The sequence below is a fragment of the Solanum pennellii genome, chromosome 10, assembly GCF_001406875.1.
Source record: "Solanum pennellii chromosome 10, SPENNV200".
In the NCBI taxonomy this organism is placed as follows: domain Eukaryota; kingdom Viridiplantae; phylum Streptophyta; class Magnoliopsida; order Solanales; family Solanaceae; genus Solanum; species Solanum pennellii.
The window spans coordinates 81,355,501-81,378,592 of NC_028646.1; the positions used below are offsets into that span (position 1 = coordinate 81,355,501).

Below are 23,092 nucleotides of genomic sequence, written 5' to 3' on the forward strand. Positions count from 1 at the left end.
CTAAGATCAAATTCAATCTAAGCCGGTTATTCAACCATGAGCTCATCGCATGCAGTTAGCCACAAATTACTCGCTCATCATAGAGTGCTCGTTTATAGGTCAGAAATTGTGAGTTGTCTAGGTCACAAATTATACGTTATTATCTAACTATGTATTAACAATCCGAACAAATATAATGTTTACCTAATAATACAATACATTATGATAAATAACGATGATTAAAATAAGGTGTGAATGATACACGAAAATGACGAAGCTGCTTCCCTCGAAAAAATACATTATACTAAAGTATGAAATAATTTAACGACAAGGCTACAATATTTGGTCAAACAAATTAGTTATTTATAATATTTGGGAAAAAAGATGAAAGAGTGTCCGTTGTGAAGACATTTTTCATTCTTCTTTATTTTTCTCTTCATCTTCTTTGTTGTCCCTTCACTTTTCACCATTGTTGAGAGAACTCAAAGCTCTTCACAAATTCTCACAGTATATTTCACTCTCTTTCTCTGATTTGCAGAACATGAGCAAAGTGCGCAGCATTGCACATTACCACCTGGTATGAATCCCACCACTGCGGACCCAACACAGCCACCGCCACTTCCACCGCCGCAGCCACCTCGTTCTTCTTTCAGTTGTGACAGACACCCAGATGAAGATTTCACCGGATTCTGTCCAGAATGCCTCTGTGAACGCCTCACCACCTTAGATCAGACTGCAGCTAGTAGTAACAATCCTTCTTCTTCTTCACGTCGACCTTCTACTTCATCTGCTTCTGCTATTAAAGCCCTTTTCTCTAAAACTTCTACTTTTTCTACTTTTAACCAGAAGCATCCTCCTCTTCCTCCTAAACCCTCTAAACCCACTTCATTTTTCCCTGAACTTCGCCGGACTAAGTCGTTTTCAGCTTCTAAAAACGAAGCTTTGAGCTATTTGGGTGGTTCTGGTTTTGAACCCCAACGTAAGTCTTGTGACGTTCGAGTTCGTAATACACTTTGGTCCTTATTTTCCCTCGACGGAGAGGCTAAAAACCCTCATTCTGAGGATACTGGTGATGCATTTGTGAATAGGCCTGTTATTGAGTTAAAAGAAGAAGAGGAAGAGTCACCAGAAAACGATCAAATCAGCCATATAGGTAACGGAGATGTGGTAAATGAAATAACTGAAGAGTCCCCTGTGGAGAACAGTTTTTGCAGAGAGGTTGATTCAGAAATTGTGGAAGAAGAGCTGGTGAATGGGGATATATTGAAGCCGATGAAAGATCATATAGATCTCGATTCGCAGGTGAAAAAGCCTTCAGGTGGAAGGGACTTGAAGGAGATTGCAGGAAGCTTCTTGTCTGCTGCATCAGTTTTCAGTAAGAAATGGCACAATTGGAGGCGAAAACAGAAGGTGAAAAAACGAAACAATTGTGAGAACTCATCTACACTGTCATTGGAGAAGCCCATTTCAAGGAAATTCAGGGATACTCAGTCTGAGATTGCTGATTATGGGTTTGGGAGGAGGTCTTGTGACACTGAACCTCGATTCTCTCTCGATATTGGGAGGATTAGTATTGATGATCCAAGGTACTCCTTTGATGAGCCTCGAGCTTCTTGTGATGTCCACTTCATGGGAAGGAGCATTCCCAGGGTTCCGCCTATGGTTTCAGTGATAGAAGATGCACCAGTAGTGCATGTCCAAAGGGCGGATGACCAAATTCCGGTTGAAGAGTCGCCTGTTTCAGCGAATTGTATCGGTGAGGAAACTGATTTGCCTGGAGGGTCTGCTCAAACAAGGGACTATTACTTGGATTCGTCTTCGAGGAGAAGGAAGAGTCTTGATAGATCTAACTCAATTAGGAAAACAGCAGCTGCTGTTGTGGCAGAGATTGATGAGATGAAGGCAGTGTCTAATGCTAAAGTTCAGCCTGAGAGGGATTTGAATTCGATTTCCAATTCCAATTCTTTAAGGGATGATTTCTCGGAGACTTTTGAATTGACAGGGTTCAAGGATACTGCTTCTGGGATTGGAAATGGGGAACGAAAGGGATCGAAAAAGTCGAAGAAGTGGGCCTGGAATATATGGGGATTTATACATAGGAAAGGTAATGGAAACAAAGATGAAGAAGATGACAGGTACAGTAGATCAAATGGAGTGGAGAGGTCATTTTCAGGATCTTGGCAAGACATGAGGAGGGAGACCAATGGTGATTTAAAAGGGAGTCTTAATAGGAATATGTTTAGGAGTAATAGCAGTGTTAGTTGGAGAAATTCGACTAATATTGGTGGATCTTTTGGAACTGTGAGGAATCTTGGCATTGATACTAATGGCAATGGTAAAAAGAAAGACGATTTCGTGTTGGAGAGGAACCGGAGTGCAAGGTATTCGCCTAATCATATCGATAATGGGTTCTTGCGGTTCCATTTTGCTCCCATGAGAGGCAGCCGAAGAAGTTTACCTGCACAAAGTAGGCCAAATGGGAGGAGCGTACTTCGCCTGTACTGAAATCCAAGGTCCTTGGTGTTTCTTTCGTTTAATTGTTAATTTTGTCGCATTTGTTATAAAATTACTTGTGTCATTGTATTTGTTGACTATGCATTTGTCATAAGAATGCTTCTTGGACTTGTTCTAATATATTTGACATGAAGAAGAAGTCTTCTTGATATTAATCTGATTATCTTTCTCATTTCATTCTCAATGAATTAGCTTTATGTCATAACTTGAGTAGGATTATTGTATCTGTACATGCTTGTTATGGAGTTGGTAATCTTACTTCTTGTGGTTTACTTCATTTATGTTTGTTTAGTTTGTTCATCTTACCTCCTTAAATCCATATTCAACTGTATATTCCATGTTCCTTTTTATCAATAGTTCCAAAAGGGAACAATGTTAACATAACTGTCATATTTGGTTAGTATGAACTATGATAGTTAAGGATCTCTAATCTCACGTGTACTAGTTTCATGGTGTGCTTTAGTTATCGTCTTATCTTTGTTTTCTAAATTTTATGTTTGAATCCTTTCTCCACATGTTTAACAGCTAGGATATGGTAGTTTCGCTTGTGAAGATATTCCTATACTAGTTGTTTTATCTTGAAACTTATACATAAAAACCTGAGGATCCGCCCCGTGAGTATATCAACTACACTCAGAAGCAAAAACTGATTTAACTGTCTTAAAAATGACCTGAATTTGCAAAACTTATCAGCTAACTTATTGAGATTTGGGAGCACGGAACTCCAACCTATTTGGAGGTGTTACGTTGATCATTGTGATTCTGCCTAATACGAGTGTCATACTTAGTCTCTAGATTACCTTGATACCAGCCTTCCCTTTACAGTAGTGATTTCATGATTGTTGCATCTTGAGTTCATTATTATGTGTTAGTCGTTGTCGATAAATAGTAGTTCTTTTCAAGGAAACAAAACATAGTGGATCATCCACCCAATAAAGAAAGAAAAACAATTATGTTGTCGATCAAATGAACTGATAATTCTTTTGACTTTATTAGTTTCTGTGTTCTTTTAGAAATAAAGTTTTGTAGTTTCCTGTTGCTACCTCATTGGAACTGATCCTTAATTTGTTTCCTCATTTCATTTCCTTTTAATCCAGGAACGCGATTTAAGGCTTTAGACATGCTGCAAGTTGTTCATTTCTTGGTAACAACTGTGATAATGAAGTCAGTTCCTGTATAAGGTTTTCGCATGGAGTTGTTGGTTAGAGGCTCAAACGTAACTCAGTCAGATAAGGTTGGAAGTAAATCCAGCTTCCCTGGGACAAATGAACTTACCGGAGGGCATTAGATTGCAAAGATGCCAAATAATCAGACTTTCTACACTCTGAATTATTGGTTATGGACTGAGTTGAAAAAACTGAATCTTTCTTCCTTCAACTGTAGCACATACATAAACTTCTTTTACTGAATCGGTATATGTAGTACAATGTCTTCATGGTTCAGAAGTACGCGTTTTGGTCCTGGGGATATATATTTTATATAGATTTACACCTTATTATTACTTGCTTGATTGGGGTCTGTAACTCTGTATCTTTCAATGGGTTGTTGGTTTAGTATATAAGTGACAAATTGATCATGTTGCACTTGAAAAGTCTTGCTAGTTTGTACTATTTTTCATCTTAGATGATCATTTATCTTGAATAGGCTCTCTTGAGCATATGATTATTTTGAAGCCTTAAAAGGCTTTTCTCTTGTTCTTCATCCCAATAAAAAGATGCAATCTTTCTTAATCATTTGGGTCAATGGTGAGGCTATAATGCTAAAGTCCCTAACAGATCTCCTATACACACTCACTAAACCATGAAAACTCCTTATATCACCAATGGACTTGGCGGATAGGGGATAGAGATTTCAGTTTCGATCTCTGGGTATGAAAAAAAAGTCTTTGATAGGAGTTTTACAATGTGAATCTGAATTAGTCAAACTACGTATATTATAGTGTTGAATTAGGTAAATATGTTGATTACATTAGCTCTATGTTTATTATTTAGAGAACATAAAATGGAAAAAGTAATGATTATATGTCACATAGTATGATGTGTTTTCCTCATCTTAATGGGAAATCAACAAGAAAAAGTGTCAATGATCAACATATGCTTTTACCCTTTAAAGTCAAAAAGTAACAAATTTAAAGAACAAATATTTTACATGCCTTTACTCATTCAATTCAATAGTACTTAGTCAATACTAAGAAAAGATTGAGAAAAAAAAGTAGTAGTAACAAGGATAGGCTCGAAATCCTATGGAATAATGTTCACTTTTATACCCATTAAAACCTTCTCTTTAGTGGAAATGGTTGGCAAAGATTTTCTTGAAAACATTTGGGATTTGCCCCTCTTTTTCATCAGTCAGCCAATAGGGATGTTGTACAATGTACTGTATGCCTATGGGGTCAATATTATATACGCTTAGCGTTATGTTAAAAGTTATATTTTGATGTGTAATTTCATTTTTTAACTAAAAATCCATCAAATAAGTATTATGTTTGATAATGACTCTAGCTTTGAGTTATACCTACCAAGTAAACATTACGAATATTATGTATTCTAGTAACGTGATTAATGATTATTATATTATGGCGAATAGTGAAAGTTGTTACTAATGATAGAGTCAGGATTCAACGTATGTAATATATATAAAAAGTAATTTTAATCATTTATGAATAATGTAATTTTTCGTCGAAGGGTTGGATGAACCCCTGGCCCCAAGCTAGCACTGCCCCTGGACTTGTTTGGGCTGGATATGGGGGAGTAGAAGCCTGATGTGTGTAGTTGTATGTGTCCATTTGAGCAATGCTCTAAAGATGTTTGATGGAGTGTTTGACTGAAAGTTTCTTCCAAATATGGAAAGTTTTAAGTATTTTAATCCATGGACCATGAGTTTTGGCAGCTAGTAATAAGGGTGTCACATTTGTTGGTTTGTATGATGAGAGATGCAGTGGTTCATGTGGGGAGTTTCGGGATGTGATGGAAAAACATGAGTGGAAAATGGATATGTTTGCTTGTAGTACCATGATCTGTTTGTGGGTGAACAGACAATGTTAATGGTATTGAAAGGATATTCAAGGAAATAATTGAGAATGTTATTACTTGCTGTTGTGGTTTATGATGCATACTCAATGGTTGTTGAAATAAGGTTGGAAAGATTTAAGTGTTTCGAGATTGCAGCAGTTGACGGGCTGTGTGAGAATGGATGTCTGAACAAGTCTGTAACTTTGTTTGGATTTTGAAATGATGGAGGAGAAATGGATACTTAAGCATATTCGTCTTGTTAATGTAGATTATGCGGAGATGGAAAAATGAATGATTTGATGTCAAACAGGGAACTACACGATATTCTCAACTTACAATGCCTTATCAATGGCTTTGTCCAAGCCTTTGAAATTGAGGATGCTAACAGGTTTTTGGTGAAATGAACACTTATTAAAGCTATCAGGTGATTCTTTTGCAGGTAAGAAGCTTTCAGGTTCTAAATTCAGTCTTTGTTCTTTATTAACCTCGGTTTGCTTTCTCTAAAGTCGATTTTGAGAATTCACAATGTAGTAGGAGCAAGATTGCTTCTTGGTGCAGGATTGCCATTTGATACTTACTATGAAGGCAAATTTGTTCCACAATACCATGCTTCCTGCTTTGAACCGTAAGATGAATCTCTTTTCACCTCAGGTGATTATATCATATTATCATTAGCATGCCAGGCTATATTGGGTAAAAGTTATACTGTAACAATCATGCATGGGTTATTCTGTTGTGTGCATCATGGTTTTCTACGAACATTCCTCGATTCTCTTTTTTTCCTACAAGTTCGCTAGAGTATCCTTGATATTTCTCTGTGCTTGAGACGTCCCCTGAAAGACGAGTTTTAAGGATGTTAAATGGACCTAGCCAGTGCACCAGATATTATGATCTCATGTCTACTGAATTCTTACTATAATATGCCTATTGATGCCTTTTGTAGTAATACAAGTTTATCAAGTGTGTAGTTATGAGAGGAACAGTAAAGGGAACACAAAATTTAATTAACAGTATTGGACTTTTTATGTGAATGACATGATAATAATAGTAGTAAATGTACTGTATTTGAATTTCCTTTAACAACTGCAATAATTCGGAAAACCAGAAAGGATCCCTGATCTAGACGACCTAATCATCGGTCTGATGGAATAGTATGTTTGACGTGCCAAGAATGCCAGGGAGCTAATTAGTTTTGTTTTCTTATAGACAGATGTATTCTGTTCTGATTATTGATACACCCCGAGTATTTCGAATAAGAATCTTTGCATCAATTGAAACTATTTCCTCTTAGATTTGAGAAATCTGAGGTCCTACAACTTCTATATTCTCTAGAATTCAGAAGGTATCATTCCTTTGATCGACATAAAGCAACCGATACATATCCAACTTTGGTGGCTACGGTGTTGTCACCAAATTTGCATGATGCATGATAAATTTTGGCATGATATATGAGCGATGAGTAATACAATTATATTTGAGGTTATAACTCATGCTACAATACTAGTTGTTTTCTGTAAAAGAGATAGGATTTTACTTTTTGTTTTCTTTTGATTTCTGTTTTCCCTCCAGGTCTGTTTCTGATAAAACACTCTGCTCATAGATGACTTGAGAAAGCAAACACACCAAAATAATCCCAAGAACTGCACCTTTTCTCCAGTCAGACGACGAAGAGATGAAAACATCTGCAATTCCAACTACTACAAGGCCTATAAATGCAAGGTAAACAATCCTTCTAGTCGTCGATCCAGCATTTTCTCTACTAAGTTGCTTAATCTTCTCCATCTCCTCCTTAGCTTTTGCTTTGTCCACGGCCACGGTTCGTCTTTGCCTTAGGTTCTTAAAGAAAAGCCATTCATTTCTTTCCTCCTCCATTTGGCCTTCAAAATCTGTTAACTTCTTTTCATTCTCTTCTATCTCTTGTTTGTTCAACCCCACTGAATCTTCAAAAGCTTGCATTTGGTTCTCTATATTCACCATTATCTGCTCCACAAACAAAACCAAAATAAATAAATAACAATGTTAATATTCAGATATGAAATCCAAACTCTATATATCGTCACTCAACTAATAGTTATTATATCAGAAAAGTCACTTCTTTTGTTAAATGTGACTATTAGTTAAGTGACCATACGAGAAATTAACTCATTAACGGACCCTTGCACCAGCTTCATCTAGTTCTTTAAGGGCATTTTCACCAATCTGTTCCATTTCACAATTGGCTTCTTCAGCAAACTGTGTTAGATATGCAGATCTTTCATCTAAGTATTCGGTTAGACGGACTTTCTGTGTTTGAAGCTGAACAATTGTGGCAAGCAATTCTTGTTTACGCGTATCTCCTTTACCATCTGAATCTGAATTTCTTGAGTACTTGCACAAGGAAATGAAGGTCTTTTTCCTCCTAAAACAACTTGTTCTGTTAAAAGAAGCTTGTTGTGTAGGTGTTAATGAGGAATGAATAGATTTTACATGGATCATTTTCTTTGAATTTGCACAAGTTTAGGTTAGGAAGATGAGTGTTGAGAGCTAAAGATTAGTAACTATGAGAGGGATGCAATGGAAGAACTTTTGAACCTCTAATTAAAACTACATTATCCATTTCATTTTTTTTTGAGAAAGAGGTCATTATTTTTGGGTGGTCCTTATGGGACTTAAAAGAAGTTATTGTATTTTTTTAATGATATGACTTTCGGAGATTTTCTTATAAAATCTTTATGAATCTTCCGTAGGGAATAGAGATATTCTCAATTTTTCGTGTGTAAACCTATGAATATTGGTGACATGACTATTTTAAAAATGGATACTTTTAAAATTATACTATCCCAATTATATTGGTTTCTCTTCGATATCGGTTAGATTTGATTAATTTTCGTTTTTTCTTTGCTTTTAAAATATCTCTCAAAATATACTACTATTAAAATAATCCTTTCACAAACATGTTCTTGAAGAAGAACTTTGATTCTTCACCAAGAAGACAAGAATGTTAAACTTTGTTGTCGTATTATTCGATCTTAAACTTTTAATAAGAGTGTTTGCATAGATTCTACTATATTATTTGATAGTATCTATTACATTATCTTTTAATTTTAAGCTTAATTAAGTACATACTAATTAAAAAGCAAAGACCCAAAATCGTGTAGTCACCAAAGGCCTAGGACCTATGTTATATTTATATTTAAAAATATTATAAAATATACTTATATATTAAATTTAACATATTGTTAATGTATAAAATATATTTACATCATGTAAGGTTATTCGGTTGGTAAATTTTAGGGTTTTTTCATAAATTAAAAAGACCATTCTAATTGTTTAGGACGGTTATATATTTAAATAAAAGTTCACAATTTTATTAAAAAAGTAACATAAGGTTCGATTTGGTCGATTTGATCTTTTTTTCATATTAATTTACACTATATATATTTTACATATATGGTGTGCTTAAGTTTTGATTCAGATCATTACGCTTCACTACAAATATTATATCACTTGACATATATAATCTCATCATTAGTTTCCATTACCAATTGAATTAACTTTTTTTAGGCAAAATCTATATGATATGTTATATGCTAATTTCCAACAACATAGTTGTATAGTTGCTTTAATTTCATTAAGAACTTGGTCTGGATAAATTAGGTATTAGAAGGGCAAAGTGTACTAATACTCAATTTTGACATTGTCATTTAATTTATATTTTCATTAGTTTCCTTTTACGTGTCTATTTATTCAATATATATATAGTTTCAGATACGTGATATCTTAAGTTAATCTTAAAGTTTATTTGTGCCTCACTTCAGTTATTTTTGTTCGAATTTACTAGTCATATATTTGCGTGAACTTCAAATAAAGAAGACGAAAAAATAAAATAAATTGAACTTCAATCATATGTGACTTTAGACTATTTTACAAAATACTGAATATATATTATACCGAGTCCAAGAAATTCTTGATTGTTAGAAACTAAGTGCGCTCGAGCTGAATATTAGTTAAACAAAGGTCATAACTACTAATTATCTCCCTTTTCTTTTTTATTATATATTTCTTTTTCACATTATTGTACAAACAAATATAAAAAACATGAAATATATAGTTTATTCCCGTTATTATTATTTTTCCTTAAAATTACTTTGAGATGGGGGAGATAGATGAGGCATGGGCGAAAATACTCAGTAATGTTTGAACTCAATAACTTTGATCTAAACTGTGTTATTATATATATCATATATACAACTAAAATATATCAATTGTAACGACTCAAATAGTCAAATTCAATAGTATGTCGAATACATGAATACGCCTCCGTAGACGTATACGTATCTACATGTGAGTGTGGGTGGGTGGTTGACAATAGGATCCAACGATCGATTGGTTGAAGTTAAAGTCTTAACTTTGAAACAATGTTTATATAATACTTAATATCATATTCACTGTTAGCTAGCTAATAAAGGTAATTATAGTGATCTATCTTTTTATATATAAATCATGAAAACAATTTAACAACTAATTTATTTAGTTCTTCGAACGTGTAATTAACTCCCATATCCTGTCACCAAAAACAATTTATTTATTATTCTAGTTCCTAATTTAGTTAAGCTTTAATTTTATCCTTTTATTTTCCACCAAATTTGGTGATAATTATTGAACTATGCTTGAGGGTTTTGACACGTTTCTTTTCATTAGCAACACAATTTTAATATTTTGGTTTACCACTTAATTATGAGTTAGATTTTTGGCTATTACAATTGGCTTTAATTTGTCGATTTTGAATAATTTTTTATTGATTTCTCGATCTTATATTTGAATTTGATTGATTCAGATGATACACAAATTTTATTTTGAAGAGTACAATGCTCTCTCGTGTACAAACAGATCAAATGAGACAAAGCTCTTCAATTATTCTCACTTTTATCCCTCTATATTGTATATCATGATCTTCAAAATAATAGTACCGAAAACATCCTTAAATTTTACGTAAATTATTTGTTTTGTCTTTATATTATTCAATCTTAAAAAAAACACTCTTGATTAACTAAATTTAAATACAATTTTGTGCTTGCCACATGAGTGAAATACATCCATAAATTATCGTCAAATTTAGAATCATTTCAACACTTCTCATGAACTTTTTTTAAGAGTCTCATGCTTTTACAAGAGTTTAAGATCACTTATTATGTCATGTGACAAATACGGAATGTATTTAAGTTTAAATAGTCAAGTAGAAGAGTATTTTTAAGACTATCAATAGTTTAGAGACGAAACTACAAATTAACGCTAAATTGAGAAATATTTTCAAATACTTCTACTCTTATTTTAATACAATATAATAATGTACCAATGGGAAATTTTTGTATGTTTAAACTGCCTCATGCAATGGACGAGGCCTATAAGCAAAGTCTCCTAGTATTAACTACCTAGGATCTTTTTTAATACTTAAAATAGTTTTCTACTATGATTTTGTTGTCTTGCATGCTTATGTCCTTCATGCATGGGGATTTTCTTATGTATAAAACATCTAATACTTAATATTTACTAAATCAATAATATATTGTGATCATCTAATTTAAAAGTTTTTTTTCATTTAAATTTACGCCACCCCCTGTGTATCCTCATTTCTTCTTGAGGTAAGTTAAAAAGAGAAGTACGTTGAAAACATCATTAAATTCTGTGTGAATTACTATTTTTATTCTTGAACTATTGACGGTCTCAAAAACACCAATTAACTTAACTTAAAAACACACCAGATCTTGTAACATGAGTGAAATATACACCTCTAAGTTTTCGTCAAGTCTAATTTAAGTATGTTTTCAATACTTCTTTCGACAAAGAGGTATTTTAGAACTATCCACTGTTCAAAGACGCAATTAATAATTTGTATTGAATTCAAAGGTATTTATATACTTCTCTCCGAGTTAAATAAAACGCTAGCATAATGGGTAGAAATATCTAATTGACAATTTTTAAATTGTTAGAAAACATACATTTTTATTTACTTTAATATTATGTTTCAATAACTTGTCATAATATTATTTTCTCTTTTTAAGTTTTAAAGAAAAAATTGGCATATATCATCACAAAAATTAATAGTCGAGTAGTTTCATAAATCTAGGCTGTTCCCTTTTAGGTGATGTCAAATTAAGTTAGGAATTTCTCCAAAAAAAGTAATTAACTCATTAATTTGACCTACAAATCTAATCATATAATTAATTTTTTAATGACGAATATTCAACTGACTGTAATTACTCAGTCATGATTATAAGATGTGTTGAGTGCATTCTGATTAAAGTAATATTTAACACTAATCTAACTTATCTGTACGTAACAAGCATCATATATTACTTTATAGATATTCATGAATTTGGTTCATTTAAGTCAACTAATTAATGGATTAAGGAATTAATTACTTTTAAAATGGTATATTTTTCTTTTGTTTCTAAATTAAATGTACAAATTATATATACACTCTTTTAACATGTTATTAACATATAGGGGTCCACTAATAAGTAAACTTTATGTAACATGCAAGTAAGAGTAGTGGATGGAGAAATTAGCTAATATACATCATTTACCTAACTAAAAAAAATGACATATCATCGAATTTTAATTAAATTAAGTAAAATGTCCTTTCATCTATATATAATTTGTGTTGAGAGGTCACAAAATTAGAATGCAACAATTCTAAATCATATTTTTTAGAACTTAAAAGCAAAAGATATCTGTAAAAAGTACATACACAAACTCAAAAACACACACACACTAAGACAAAAAAAAAATGGAGTCAAATTGGCTTCGAATTTTTGTCCTCTTGGCTTTTTGCTTCTTTCCAGTTTTTGGCATTACTCGTCATTACAAGTTCAATGTAAGTACTCCGTTCTCCGTATCAATTTATTTATCTTACTTTTCACGATCACGTTTGGTACGTTATTTTACGTATTATTAGTTTAAGATTACAATATTCAGAAGTTTCTTTACTTTCTTTAACTCTGTGTCAAGTCGAAATCAGACAAACAAATTGAGTATTAATTCGTTCGGTTTTCTCAACTTATAGTTATCTAAGTTATTTTAGTTTTTTTTTATACCACTATATAGATAGAGTGTCCAAATAGTCTTTTATTGAGAGTAAAGAATCTTCAACACGAATAAGTACAAGTAAGGTGGGCTAGATCGATATCAAGTCCTATAGTTTTGTTTTTTTTCGATTTCATTTTCTTATATTTATTGGTGTTATAGGTGGTAATGAAGAACATGAGTCGTCTATGTTCAAGCAAGCCTATTGTCACTATTAATGGAAGATTTCCAGGACCAACAATTTATGCTAGAGAAGATGATAGAGTACTAATCAAAGTTGTTAATCATGTAAAATATAATGTCTCAATCCATTGGTAAGTTAATTCATATTTTATACGAACGTGAACTATAGTCATTAAATTTAAATTCTGAATTCGTATCTGATTAACAGGCATGGTATTCGACAACTTAGAACTGGTTGGGCAGATGGACCAGCATATATCACACAATGTCCAATTCAACCAGGGCAAAATTATGTATACAATTTCACAATTACAGGCCAAAGGGGTACATTATTTTGGCATGCACATATTTTGTGGCTAAGAGCTACTGTTCATGGTGCAATTGTCATTTTGCCTAAACGTGGTGTGCCATATCCATTCCCTAAACCTAACCATGAAGCTGTGGTTGTTTTAGGTGAACATATTTACGCTAATCTATATACTTGTTTGAATCTGTATTCTTACTCTTCTTTGTATTTCCGAGGGTCTTTCATAAACTAAAGAAAATTAAGAGTCTTATTCGCCCTTTCAGTATATTATTTTGCTTGATTGCATATCTAGCTAATTAAAACGATGTCTTTCGTTGGAAAATTATATAATGATTTTTTTAATGATGTAATGTAGGTGAATGGTGGAAATCTGATACTGAAGCTGTGGTTAATGAAGCTCTAAATTCAGGATTAGCCCCTAATGTTTCTGATGCTCACACAATTAATGGTCATCCTGGCCCAGTCCCCAATTGTCCGTCTCAAGGTAATACTTGTAAACCGCTTCGTTTTAATTTATATGACAGTATTCGACCAGACATGAAATTATATAAAGCATACAAAAAAGAGCTTTTGTTTCGTCACATATAAAAATTTATGGTCAATTTTAAACATATCAAAATAAGGTTTGAAATAAGTCTTCATCTATAAAAATATGTCATTTTTCTCAACGTGCTATAAAGGAAAGAGTTTCATATGCCTTGTATGTTTAGTTCACATTTTATGTGAACTTTTCGCACTTTTCATATAGTTTCAGCTTTGAAAATTAGTCAAATTCACAACTGTCTGTCTCAGTAAGCACATAATCTCACATAAATTTGATTGTTGGACCATATTATATGCAGGTGGATACACATTAAGTGTTGCTCCTGGTAAAACATACATGTTACGAGTGATCAATGCAGCACTCAACGAAGAGCTTTTTTTCAAAATTGCTGGTCACAAAATGACAGTAGTTGAAGTCGATGCTACTTACGTTAAACCCTTCAAATCAGACACAATTTTAATTGCCCCTGGCCAGACAACAAATGTCATACTCACAGCAGATCAAAATTTCGGAAAATACATGATGATTGCTTCTCCATTCATGGATTCACCAATTGCGGTTGACAACGTGACAGCTACCGCCACGTTGCATTACACCGGGGCACTTTCTAGTGCCCCGATGACCCTCACTAGTGCCCCTCCACAAAACGCGACGTTAGTCGCTAACAACTTTATCGACTCTCTTAAAAGCCTTAATTCGAAAAAATACCCAGCTAAAGTACCCAAAAATGTAGATCATTCTTTACTTTTTACAGTTGGGCTCGGGATTAACCCGTGCCCAACTTGTATCCCGGCTAATGGAAGCCGGGTTGTTGCTAGTATTAATAATGTTACGTTTGTTATGCCAACAACTGCGCTTTTACAAGCGCATTTCTTTGGCATAAAAAACGTTTTCACGACGGATTTCCCAGGAAATCCGCCGTTCATTTTCAACTATACGAGTACATTACCACCACCAAGTTTGGCTACGATGAACGGAACCAAACTTTACCGTCTGCGTTATAACGCGACGGTACAGTTGGTTTTGCAGGATACTGGAATTATAGCTCCTGAGAATCATCCGATTCATTTGCATGGTTTTAATTTCTTCGCAGTGGGTAAAGGTTTAGGGAATTTTAATCCGAAAACCGATACGAAGAATTTTAATCTTATGGATCCTGTTGAAAGGAATACAATTGGAGTTCCATCTGGAGGATGGGTTGCTATAAGATTCCGCGCTGATAATCCAGGTACGTTCTGATAACTTTTTGTGTTTCTCGAGTTTAATTTATATTACTAATGTTATAGAATGGATTGGAATTAGTTATGAACTTTGTTTGATGGTAGCTAACAAACTAATTTTTTTTGATAATCCATCAACCATTATGAACGGTTAAGCTAAGTAATTTGTCTTGTCACTACTTTTTGTTTTTATCCTACTTCGTTAGTCACAATGTAAAATTTGCTTTTTGAGAGTCGAAATATTTGACTTTTGATTAATATTTTGAGATGATATTTTTTTTTATTATATTGATTGGAAAAATTAATAACTTAGACCAAAATTTTTATGTAATTTTTAGATATCTTGATTCAATTTTAAAATTTTGAAATAATTTAATCTAATTAACTCTAAAAATAAGTTAAAATGCACAAATGTATTAAAATGAAAGGATTGTAATAATATAAATGCTTTTATACATTCAGGCCACTTATAATATAGTATGTTAGTGTTTGACCATGGAACTTTTTACGCTCTTTGCTAGAGTTGAACTCTGAAAAACACGTTTGCTCATAATATTTTGAAATTTGAGTCGAAGAATTTGAAAAATAACAACAGAATGTTCACTTTTAAACCAAAATACTCATAAAAAGTCAAACAACTCCCAAGTGTATTCACGGTCAAACACAATTGCCTAATTTTTAAATATCATTTTTTACTTTAAAAATAATTTTTATTAAATTTTACAATGAAACATGATGAAACGCGAGCTTTAACTTTTAATCCTGATTGATAATATTGCAGGAGTTTGGTTTATGCATTGCCATCTAGAAATACACACAACATGGGGATTGAAAATGGCATTTCTTGTAGATAATGGAAAGGGTCCAAATGAGTCACTTTTGCCACCTCCAAAGGATCTTCCAAAATGCTAAAAAAAAAAAAAAAATCCTCTAAAGGAGTACAGCAAAAGCTGCACCATGCAATGAGGAAAAAGAAGAATTAGAGAGTCAACAAACATTATATTCATTTTCTTGAGTGGAAAAAAAAAAAGGAAAAAAAGGGGAATTTTGCTCAAGCAAACCTCAATAATTATACAGATATATTTGTGTTGTATACAATTTTTTGTTGTTTTTGTTGTTCAAGGGTAACTTGTATTCGTTTTTTAATTTTTCTTTTTCATATATATCTACTTTGAACATGTCGAGTCTGAAATTAGGCTTGACAAACAGGTAAAAAAATTGTTGGACTTCATCATTTCGTTACTATAACTAAAGTTCAAGTAAAAATAACTGAACTTCAATATATGTGTTTGAACCTGATGATATGTATAAATCGCTCACATATTCTTCTGAATTATATGTATCCGCGAGATTAAATTGGAAAACAGTAGAGATACGGAAGAACATATGCAAAATTTTACAAACGACGTCGTTTTGTAGGTGAGTTTTGTATGAAACTGGTGCAATTGATCTTCCATTAGTATATAACTCAACAAATTCACATACTTGTCACATGTACAGTGATTGAAATGAATACTTAAACAGCACAACAGGCTAGGTATTTTAGGTCAATATTGCAAATCTGTTATAATTCCAGCAGCAGACTATTTGCTGGCTAATGTTTTACAATCTTCATCTAGATGTAAGCAATAAGAGGTTCAGCACCTTCCTAAGAACTATGTTTTTTTACAATAAATCTGAGAAATATATCACCTACAGTACTTCGGGTGCCTGGAGCCTACGCTTGAACAGCCATTGAAATGGTCTTGATAACTGTGCTCTCTTCTTCCTCCAGAACCAAATGGCTGCGTTGTACTGCTCATTACGAATTTTTCTTGTGGCAGCCCTCCAATCAAACTTCTCCATTTCTGTACGTGCAGCCCGACCAATAGTTTCTCTCAATTCAGCATTGTACAGAAGTGGCTCCAGTTTGCTCAAGCAGTCGTCGATATCCCCAGGATTATACAAATATCCAGTTTTTCCCTGCTGATCATCAGGGATGATATCTGGAATTCCTCCAGCACGGGCAGCCAAAACAGGAAGTCCTGATGACATGGCCTCCAAAACGACGAATCCAAGTGTCTCTGACTCTGAAGGCATAACGAATATATCTCCACTGGCATATGCCTGAGAAAGTTCCTCCCCTAGTAACATACCTGTGAACACTACAGGCATGCCAGAGAACATTTTCTCCAATTCCTCCCTATAACAAGTGATGAAATGAATAATTTATAGCTCAATCTTTTATAAGAATGAAAAATTACATGTCTCATGTTAAGCATACAGGCTATCAACAACAACACCTAGTGTAATCCAACAAGTGGGGACTCGGGAGGGTGGTGTGTATGCAGCCTTATAAGCAATCAAGCATGCATTCTATCAAAACAGGATTTTTTTTATAAACACCAATGCATTCTGATGTGCACATTCTCAACAGATAGTATTTTAGAGTAGATTTTTTTCACACCCCAAACATGTCTCTTCGATAAGAGCGCTATTCATCTGAAGACAATTTTACTTCCAACCAATATTTTTACTTCTAAGATTTTCAGATTGTTTTACTTCCATAAAAAAATTTTACTTCTATGATTTCTATGTCCAAGTCAGGGAGCACCTTTTTCGTTGAAAATTCCTCGTTCCCTTTTGTGTGAATGGCGGATTTCAATGATGAAGAGAAAGCTCTTATACTCTTTATTGGAAAGGGGATGGATATCTTATTGTAAGTTATTATGGAGGAACCTTTTCATAGAGAAGAGTGATAGGCTGGTTAAAGGAAGCTTGGTAACAAAAGGAGATGTCATTCATTCATAGCAGGAAAAAGCGGTCTCTCACTTGTATTATACGATTGTATCACTCAGTCCATTAGCTCCAAATGACCAATTTCCCAATCTTGTGGATCAAATCCAGTAGTTCTTGCCAAAGTAGAAAGTTTAATTTAGAGAAAGGATAGCTAATGTGATTTGACTTTTAAGACACCTCGAATTCCAAGGTTACAGTATGCATTATGCCATCAGGTATAATAGAATAAACTGGAGAATAAAAAATTTCAAGTCTGTCCATGTTGAGGGAATATATAACACGCTAGTTTATAGTATATATACATAGAGATATCTTGTCAACATAATAAATAACTCCAAGACTAATGATGGCAATGCATCACATATCTGCTGCAAATGGGAATGAAGTGAATAATTAGGGTACATATCAGCTTGCTAACAGATAATTAACTCCCGTCCATGTTCAACTAGCTAGCGCTAACCAAATGTCTGATAATGAAATGCAGTTCACTGTTCACTAAGTTCTCTGTACCATCTAACAGGTAATGAATGAAATGGGGTAATGCTTAGCTAAGAAACTCTACCAATAATTTAGCAACTCCTACACAACATATAAATGGTACTATTGTTATAAGTTCATCTTCTTTAGTAAAAAATTACCTGCTAAAGTGAAGTCGATAAAAGTTCAGTGGGATTATCAGGTAGCATAGTGAAATATAACTAGTGTCTAGTCATGACTCTTTTCACACGAGATCCTCACCGATAATTTATTATCATAGACTTGACTATCAGAAAGAGGGAGAGAAAAGGAGACAAGACAGCTTATTGTGCATGATACTGTATATCAAATATCTTTTACAGTAAGTATAGGTAAATGATCCTGGAGAAGTTCAGTGAAATGGTAAATTGCTACTGCAACTCACCTATATGGCCCATCTCCAATGAATGCAATACGAGCTTCGGGAAGTCTATCCATTAACCTGTTCCAAAGTCATTTTGAAATGCCATGTGCAAGTTACACCTTCATTCACTTTCATAGTCAAAAGTGCAAGTTTTATCCTTTCTCATTAACAAAGAGAGGCAATACCTTTTGAGAAAATCCAAATTCTTCTCGACTCCAAGTCGTCCAACATGGACTATCAATGGTTTATCAGGTTCCCCGTCACTGATCATGAAAAGTAACAGGAGAAATGAAAAATAATTATCAGTACACATTAAGGTTGTTTATATAGTGAATAGACTCTTCAGCGGGAAGCTCCCACCTCAGTCTTAGCCGCATTTCATGAGACCGATACCGGGGGTGGAAGCTCTCAGAATCAACACCCTTATTCCACAAACGTATTTTGTTAGCTGACAAATAGGAAAAGAGAGGAACAGTCAACAGCTCTGAGCAGAGCTTTAGCAGCAAAAAGAAGCTAACAGGAGTTCGCATCTATGACCAACAAAAACTTTTGACCAAACAGAGAAGACAATACTGTTTTTAACTTAAATTGCTAATTGTAAAGTTCATGCCGTGGTGTAAGTAACAAGTACACCTGTTCGGTCGTTTACCTGCTGTCACCCTATAAGCTTTCAGATCCTTCGCAATAGCAGCAGATGGCACCAACGTAAGATCAGCAGCTCTATGTAGAAACTCTGGTAAGCAGCAGTTATGTCTTAATTAGTATACAGAGCTGGAGACCTGAGAGAGAATAGATACTGCAGAAGAGAATGCTCTGCTCACATACTTATAATCATCCACATAGGTTGCACCAACCAACTAAAGGTATATCTAGGTATGTATCTGCAAAATAAGGGGCAGGATCAGTGTAGAACCCTAAATTAATATAGAATGTAAGAGAATCTTCAGGAACTCATTCTCTATGTTATTCATCAGGAAGATCAACAGAGAAAACGTTTCGGCTTCTTGAATCATGTAACTTACAGAACCTATCAAATGTTCCCATCTGGAGACAAGATGTTCAAAAATGTGACTTACACAGGCACATGCGTGTGATAAGACATCACTATCGGCACACATAACAGTTTTGCAATGATAAGAGCACCAAATACCTAACCATAAGATAAAGATTATCTCTGTCAGCAAGCTGGGGAAAAAATTAGAACAATCTTAAGCTCCTTGAAGCTACAAGACGAACATCACTGCACCACTTAAAGGAGGAGCAAAAAGAAATTGAAAACTCACCATTATACCAGGAGATGATGCATGTATGATGTCGGGCTTGAATCGTGCTACTTCTGAAATTATTCTTGGGCTGAGGGCTAGTGACAGGGGCACCTTCTCGTACAAGGGGCAAGGGAAACTGCAGATGAAGAGAGAAAAATGTTTCTTTAACTAACTAGCCAAACACCACACATGGAGAATATTTCATAGTCATGCACCCTAAAATGCCGCTGATCTTTTTGCTGATATTGTAACAGATAGAATTGAGTGAATTCATTGAGTAAACACGAAAAAGAATATGGGAAAGGAAGTAGAATCTGCAACCTTCTTGATCCAATCAACTTTGCTCCATAAAACTCTTGAGGTACTCCTTCATGTGTTGTCACAACCATAACCTGTACCCCAAAAATAACAGAGGAGTATAAGTGGCCAAAGATCAGATGTAAACTTCAATTCTTAGTTTGTGTGGGAACTCACTCAACAGTCTGGCTGAACTATGGCTAAGAAGTATTACAGTAAGTCCCTATGAACTAAATGACTGTTAGAATAACTGTTTCTAGGTAAGTGCAGACAAAGAATCTCAAGATTGCTTGAAATTAGTTTAGGGGAACAGAACTAGTAGAGGTCAAGATAATGAACTCCTGATTGGCAAATAGCATCCTGAGAGAACTTGAAATGAATAAACAACTCAAACATATCAATTTTGTGGGTAGACACATGGTATAGCAGTAAACTCAGAAGGCCAAAAGAACACCAACAGCTATCAGTTATCAACAACACTCTTGTCAGCAACGAGTATACCTCATCCCCCATTTCACGGAGATATCTTATAAAATTCTGGAACCGGTTCTTATAGCCAGATACATACCTGCACATTTCACAAAGGAAAATGGTGGTTATGTCAGAGTGTAAACTCAATTGAGCAAGCATTTTGTTTTTCTAGACATGTCAATCTTTATTCTCTAAAATTACTGATCGGAGCTGATCCAAATTCACCATATAAGACATCGGAGTCCCCAGCTGAGAACATATCCGACTCCCAAAATTAAAGGGTGAAGGCAATGTCACTTCTAAGTGCCACTGAGCAATAAAGACAGCAAAATGTAATAGAAGTGGGTATTCTGCTCAAGTGTATCTGTAGTTAAAAGGCGTCTTATTGGACAGAGCTATATTTATTTTGCCAGATCAATATTCATTGACTTCCCAAAATACTATGAGGACCATTAAAGAAAGAATGCAGAGATAACATAGATTAAAATGCAGCTCAAGAAAATAAAAAGAAAAAATTTAGGTTCCAATGCTGAAGTGGTAAACCAGTGCAACAAAAAAAGATTTGAGATTGTGATTGACCATGCACATTGCTATAACTAACAAGAATGCGACTTTCCTTCAATAGCTACAGTTGTTAGAAAATCTTCATTCCTCCCTTTTAGGTCTAGGCTAAGCCTCAACATAAGTCCCTTTCCTACAAGTTATTCAAGGTCTATTGGCTCCAGTTCTCATGTCTCACACATCAGAGATCTGTTCCAAAAGCAAATGTGGACAGATAGTTGATCAAGTGTGTTAGGACCGGAAATAAGTAGGTGTAAATGCGGAAGCTAGCAAAGCAAACCTCGAAAGACCACGAGTAAGAAGACAACGAGAAATATACCAAAAGACACAAAGATTTAACGTGGTTCGGTCAATCGACCTACGTCCACAAAGGAGATGAGCAATCCACTATAAATATGAGAGTACAAAATAAAGAGGGGAACAACCTCAACCAATTCACTCGGAATACATGGGAGGTTCACACAAGTGATAATGTATCAAGCTTGTGACCCACAAATTCTCCCTCTAACCAAAACTCTCAAAGTTCTTAAGACTACATTGTGAATGCTGATTAAGTTAGAAGGAACATTCCACTATTTATAGAGTCCTAAACCTTTTCCTACAAGAAAAGGATTAGTCAATCCAAAACCTTTTCCTAAAAGGAAAACCTACTATGGTAAGAAATCAGGGCAAATAAAACCCAACAAAGTGTACATTGCATAGGATGAAAAAGAGAAAGATTGCATTATCGAAATTCTTATGCTAAGAGTCCATTATCTACTACATTCTAGCATATAAGTGAAGATATGAAGATCATTCAAACAACATATGAGGAAAGGCATCAAGTACTTTTAACAGCAAAAGCTCCTCGGAAAATAGACAAGAATCATCAAAATTGCATAGCAGAGAAGATTGAGTATATGAGACAATTGAATTCGCATACATTGACAATACTGCTGCAAAAATGATACTCAATAACGGAATGCCATTTTCATTATAGGCGAAACAAATGATTAGTTATCACATCAGTAATATCTGTCAATATATATATGAATAGAGAGAAGTAAGTCACAGAAGCTCAGAAGGGTTGAAGAAGAAATTAGACCTGATGGATCACTCAGTAGTCAACTCAACAAACAGAAAGAGCATAACAGTAAGCAGAACCAAAGTTAAGCAATTAACGCCAACAATGTTGCAGTTTAGGCTCAAACTATAAGACTATAAACGGAAAAAAGATCACTCACGAAAAAGGAGAAGGCTCAACGAAGATAGCAATACGTCTAGGCTTCGAAGTCGTCTCAGATTCAGCCAAAGGAGGAGGACCCTCTTCCTCTTCTTCCCTATATTCTTTTCCTTTCATGTTGCTAGCTGCAATTAAGGGTCTTTTCTTGAAGGGTCTTTCCCTAAATCTCCTTTCACACTGCAAAAAATTATCTTTTGTACAAATTAAGCTAATGGGGTTTGTTCTTGAAGTAGAAAAGTGAGAAAAATCATGAAAACTAGTAGGTACTGAAACAAAAGAAGAAGAAGAAGAAGAGATAACAGGATTTATAAACAGAGAAGAAGCAGCCATGGTGAGTTATTTGGATAATGATGTTAAATATATTTGAATTTGATTAGCTCAGTGAGCAGAGAAGTGTGAAATTTAGAAGATAGAGAGAAATTGAGGAGCCATGGAAGGGACTCCGGCAATGGATATTCTTATTTACAGTAAGGAATAATTGGAGAGTATATGCCACAAGTTTCACAAGCCGCTAATAGATATATTATTGGGTCGTTCTCATGTTATTGACACATTTTTGTTGTTTTTTTTTTCATTTTCGAAAATCTCTCTAGATCGTAATTTGTGAAAAAATACTGTTTATATTATTATTTGTTTTATTTGGATATCGATATTACTATCTTACATAACATAATAGTTGTAGAGTCAAAATTTTCTAAGAGATTCAAAATATGAAAAGTAAACACACTCCACCCAGACACATAAATAATTATTGTATCATTAATATTAACAAGGGTTCAATGACACTTTCTTGTT

General features: G+C 34.2%; 4 protein-coding genes across 4 annotated transcripts; 2 read left to right on the forward strand and 2 right to left on the reverse strand.

Annotated features, from left to right (window-relative positions):
• The first annotated feature begins 279 nt into the window (after positions 1–279).
• Positions 280–4,165, forward strand: LOC107002464 (protein OCTOPUS-like). The gene is made up of 2 exons (XM_015200502.2): positions 280–2,492; positions 3,591–4,165. The coding sequence occupies exon 1, from the start codon at positions 559–561 to the stop codon at positions 2,482–2,484; it is 1,926 nt and encodes a 641-aa protein (XP_015055988.1). The 5' UTR covers positions 280–558; the 3' UTR covers positions 2,485–2,492; positions 3,591–4,165.
• A 2,606-nt stretch (positions 4,166–6,771) lies between these two features.
• LOC107002466 lies at positions 6,772–8,139 on the reverse strand. The gene is made up of 2 exons (XM_015200504.2): positions 7,659–8,139; positions 6,772–7,484 (listed from the first exon to the last, which is right to left on the reverse strand). Exons 1-2 carry the CDS (start codon positions 7,977–7,979, stop codon positions 7,035–7,037), a joined length of 771 nt encoding a protein of 256 aa, XP_015055990.1. The 5' UTR covers positions 7,980–8,139; the 3' UTR covers positions 6,772–7,034.
• Positions 8,140–12,165: 4,026 nt separating this feature from the next.
• On the forward strand, positions 12,166–15,969 carry LOC107002465 (laccase-4-like). Its single transcript, XM_015200503.2, has 6 exons — positions 12,166–12,360; positions 12,732–12,883; positions 12,961–13,205; positions 13,415–13,543; positions 13,902–14,831; positions 15,605–15,969. Exons 1-6 carry the CDS (start codon positions 12,274–12,276, stop codon positions 15,733–15,735), a joined length of 1,674 nt encoding a protein of 557 aa, XP_015055989.1. The 5' UTR covers positions 12,166–12,273; the 3' UTR covers positions 15,736–15,969.
• Positions 15,970–16,256: 287 nt separating this feature from the next.
• LOC107002606 (sulfoquinovosyl transferase SQD2-like) lies at positions 16,257–22,799 on the reverse strand. Its single transcript, XM_015200690.2, has 11 exons — positions 22,299–22,799; positions 20,545–20,611; positions 20,068–20,138; positions 19,765–19,882; positions 19,558–19,631; positions 19,307–19,362; positions 19,131–19,214; positions 18,842–18,929; positions 18,667–18,744; positions 18,503–18,559; positions 16,257–17,005 (listed from the first exon to the last, which is right to left on the reverse strand). Exons 1-11 carry the CDS (start codon positions 22,625–22,627, stop codon positions 16,516–16,518), a joined length of 1,512 nt encoding a protein of 503 aa, XP_015056176.1. The 5' UTR covers positions 22,628–22,799; the 3' UTR covers positions 16,257–16,515.
• Between the last annotated feature and the right edge of the window lie 293 nt (positions 22,800–23,092).

Coding starts and splice junctions, on each gene's coding strand:
- LOC107002466 (XM_015200504.2), bottom strand. CDS start 7,979: ATGATCCATGTAAAATCTATTCATTCCTCATTAACACCTACACAACAA. Junction 7,485..7,658: donor TAGATGAAGCTGGTGCAAGG/GTCCGTTAATGA, acceptor TTTGTGGAGCAG/ATAATGGTGAATATAGAGAA.
- LOC107002464 (XM_015200502.2), top strand. CDS start 559: ATGAATCCCACCACTGCGGACCCAACACAGCCACCGCCACTTCCACCG.
- LOC107002606 (XM_015200690.2), bottom strand. CDS start 22,627: ATGGCTGCTTCTTCTCTGTTTATAAATCCTGTTATCTCTTCTTCTTCT. Junction 19,215..19,306: donor ACCTATGTGGATGATTATAA/GTATGTGAGCAG, acceptor GCTGCTTACCAG/AGTTTCTACATAGAGCTGCT. Junction 18,560..18,666: donor AATTTGGATTTTCTCAAAAG/GTATTGCCTCTC, acceptor ACTTTGGAACAG/GTTAATGGATAGACTTCCCG.
- LOC107002465 (XM_015200503.2), top strand. CDS start 12,274: ATGGAGTCAAATTGGCTTCGAATTTTTGTCCTCTTGGCTTTTTGCTTC. Junction 12,361..12,731: donor CTCGTCATTACAAGTTCAAT/GTAAGTACTCCG, acceptor TTGGTGTTATAG/GTGGTAATGAAGAACATGAG. Junction 12,884..12,960: donor TATAATGTCTCAATCCATTG/GTAAGTTAATTC, acceptor TCTGATTAACAG/GCATGGTATTCGACAACTTA.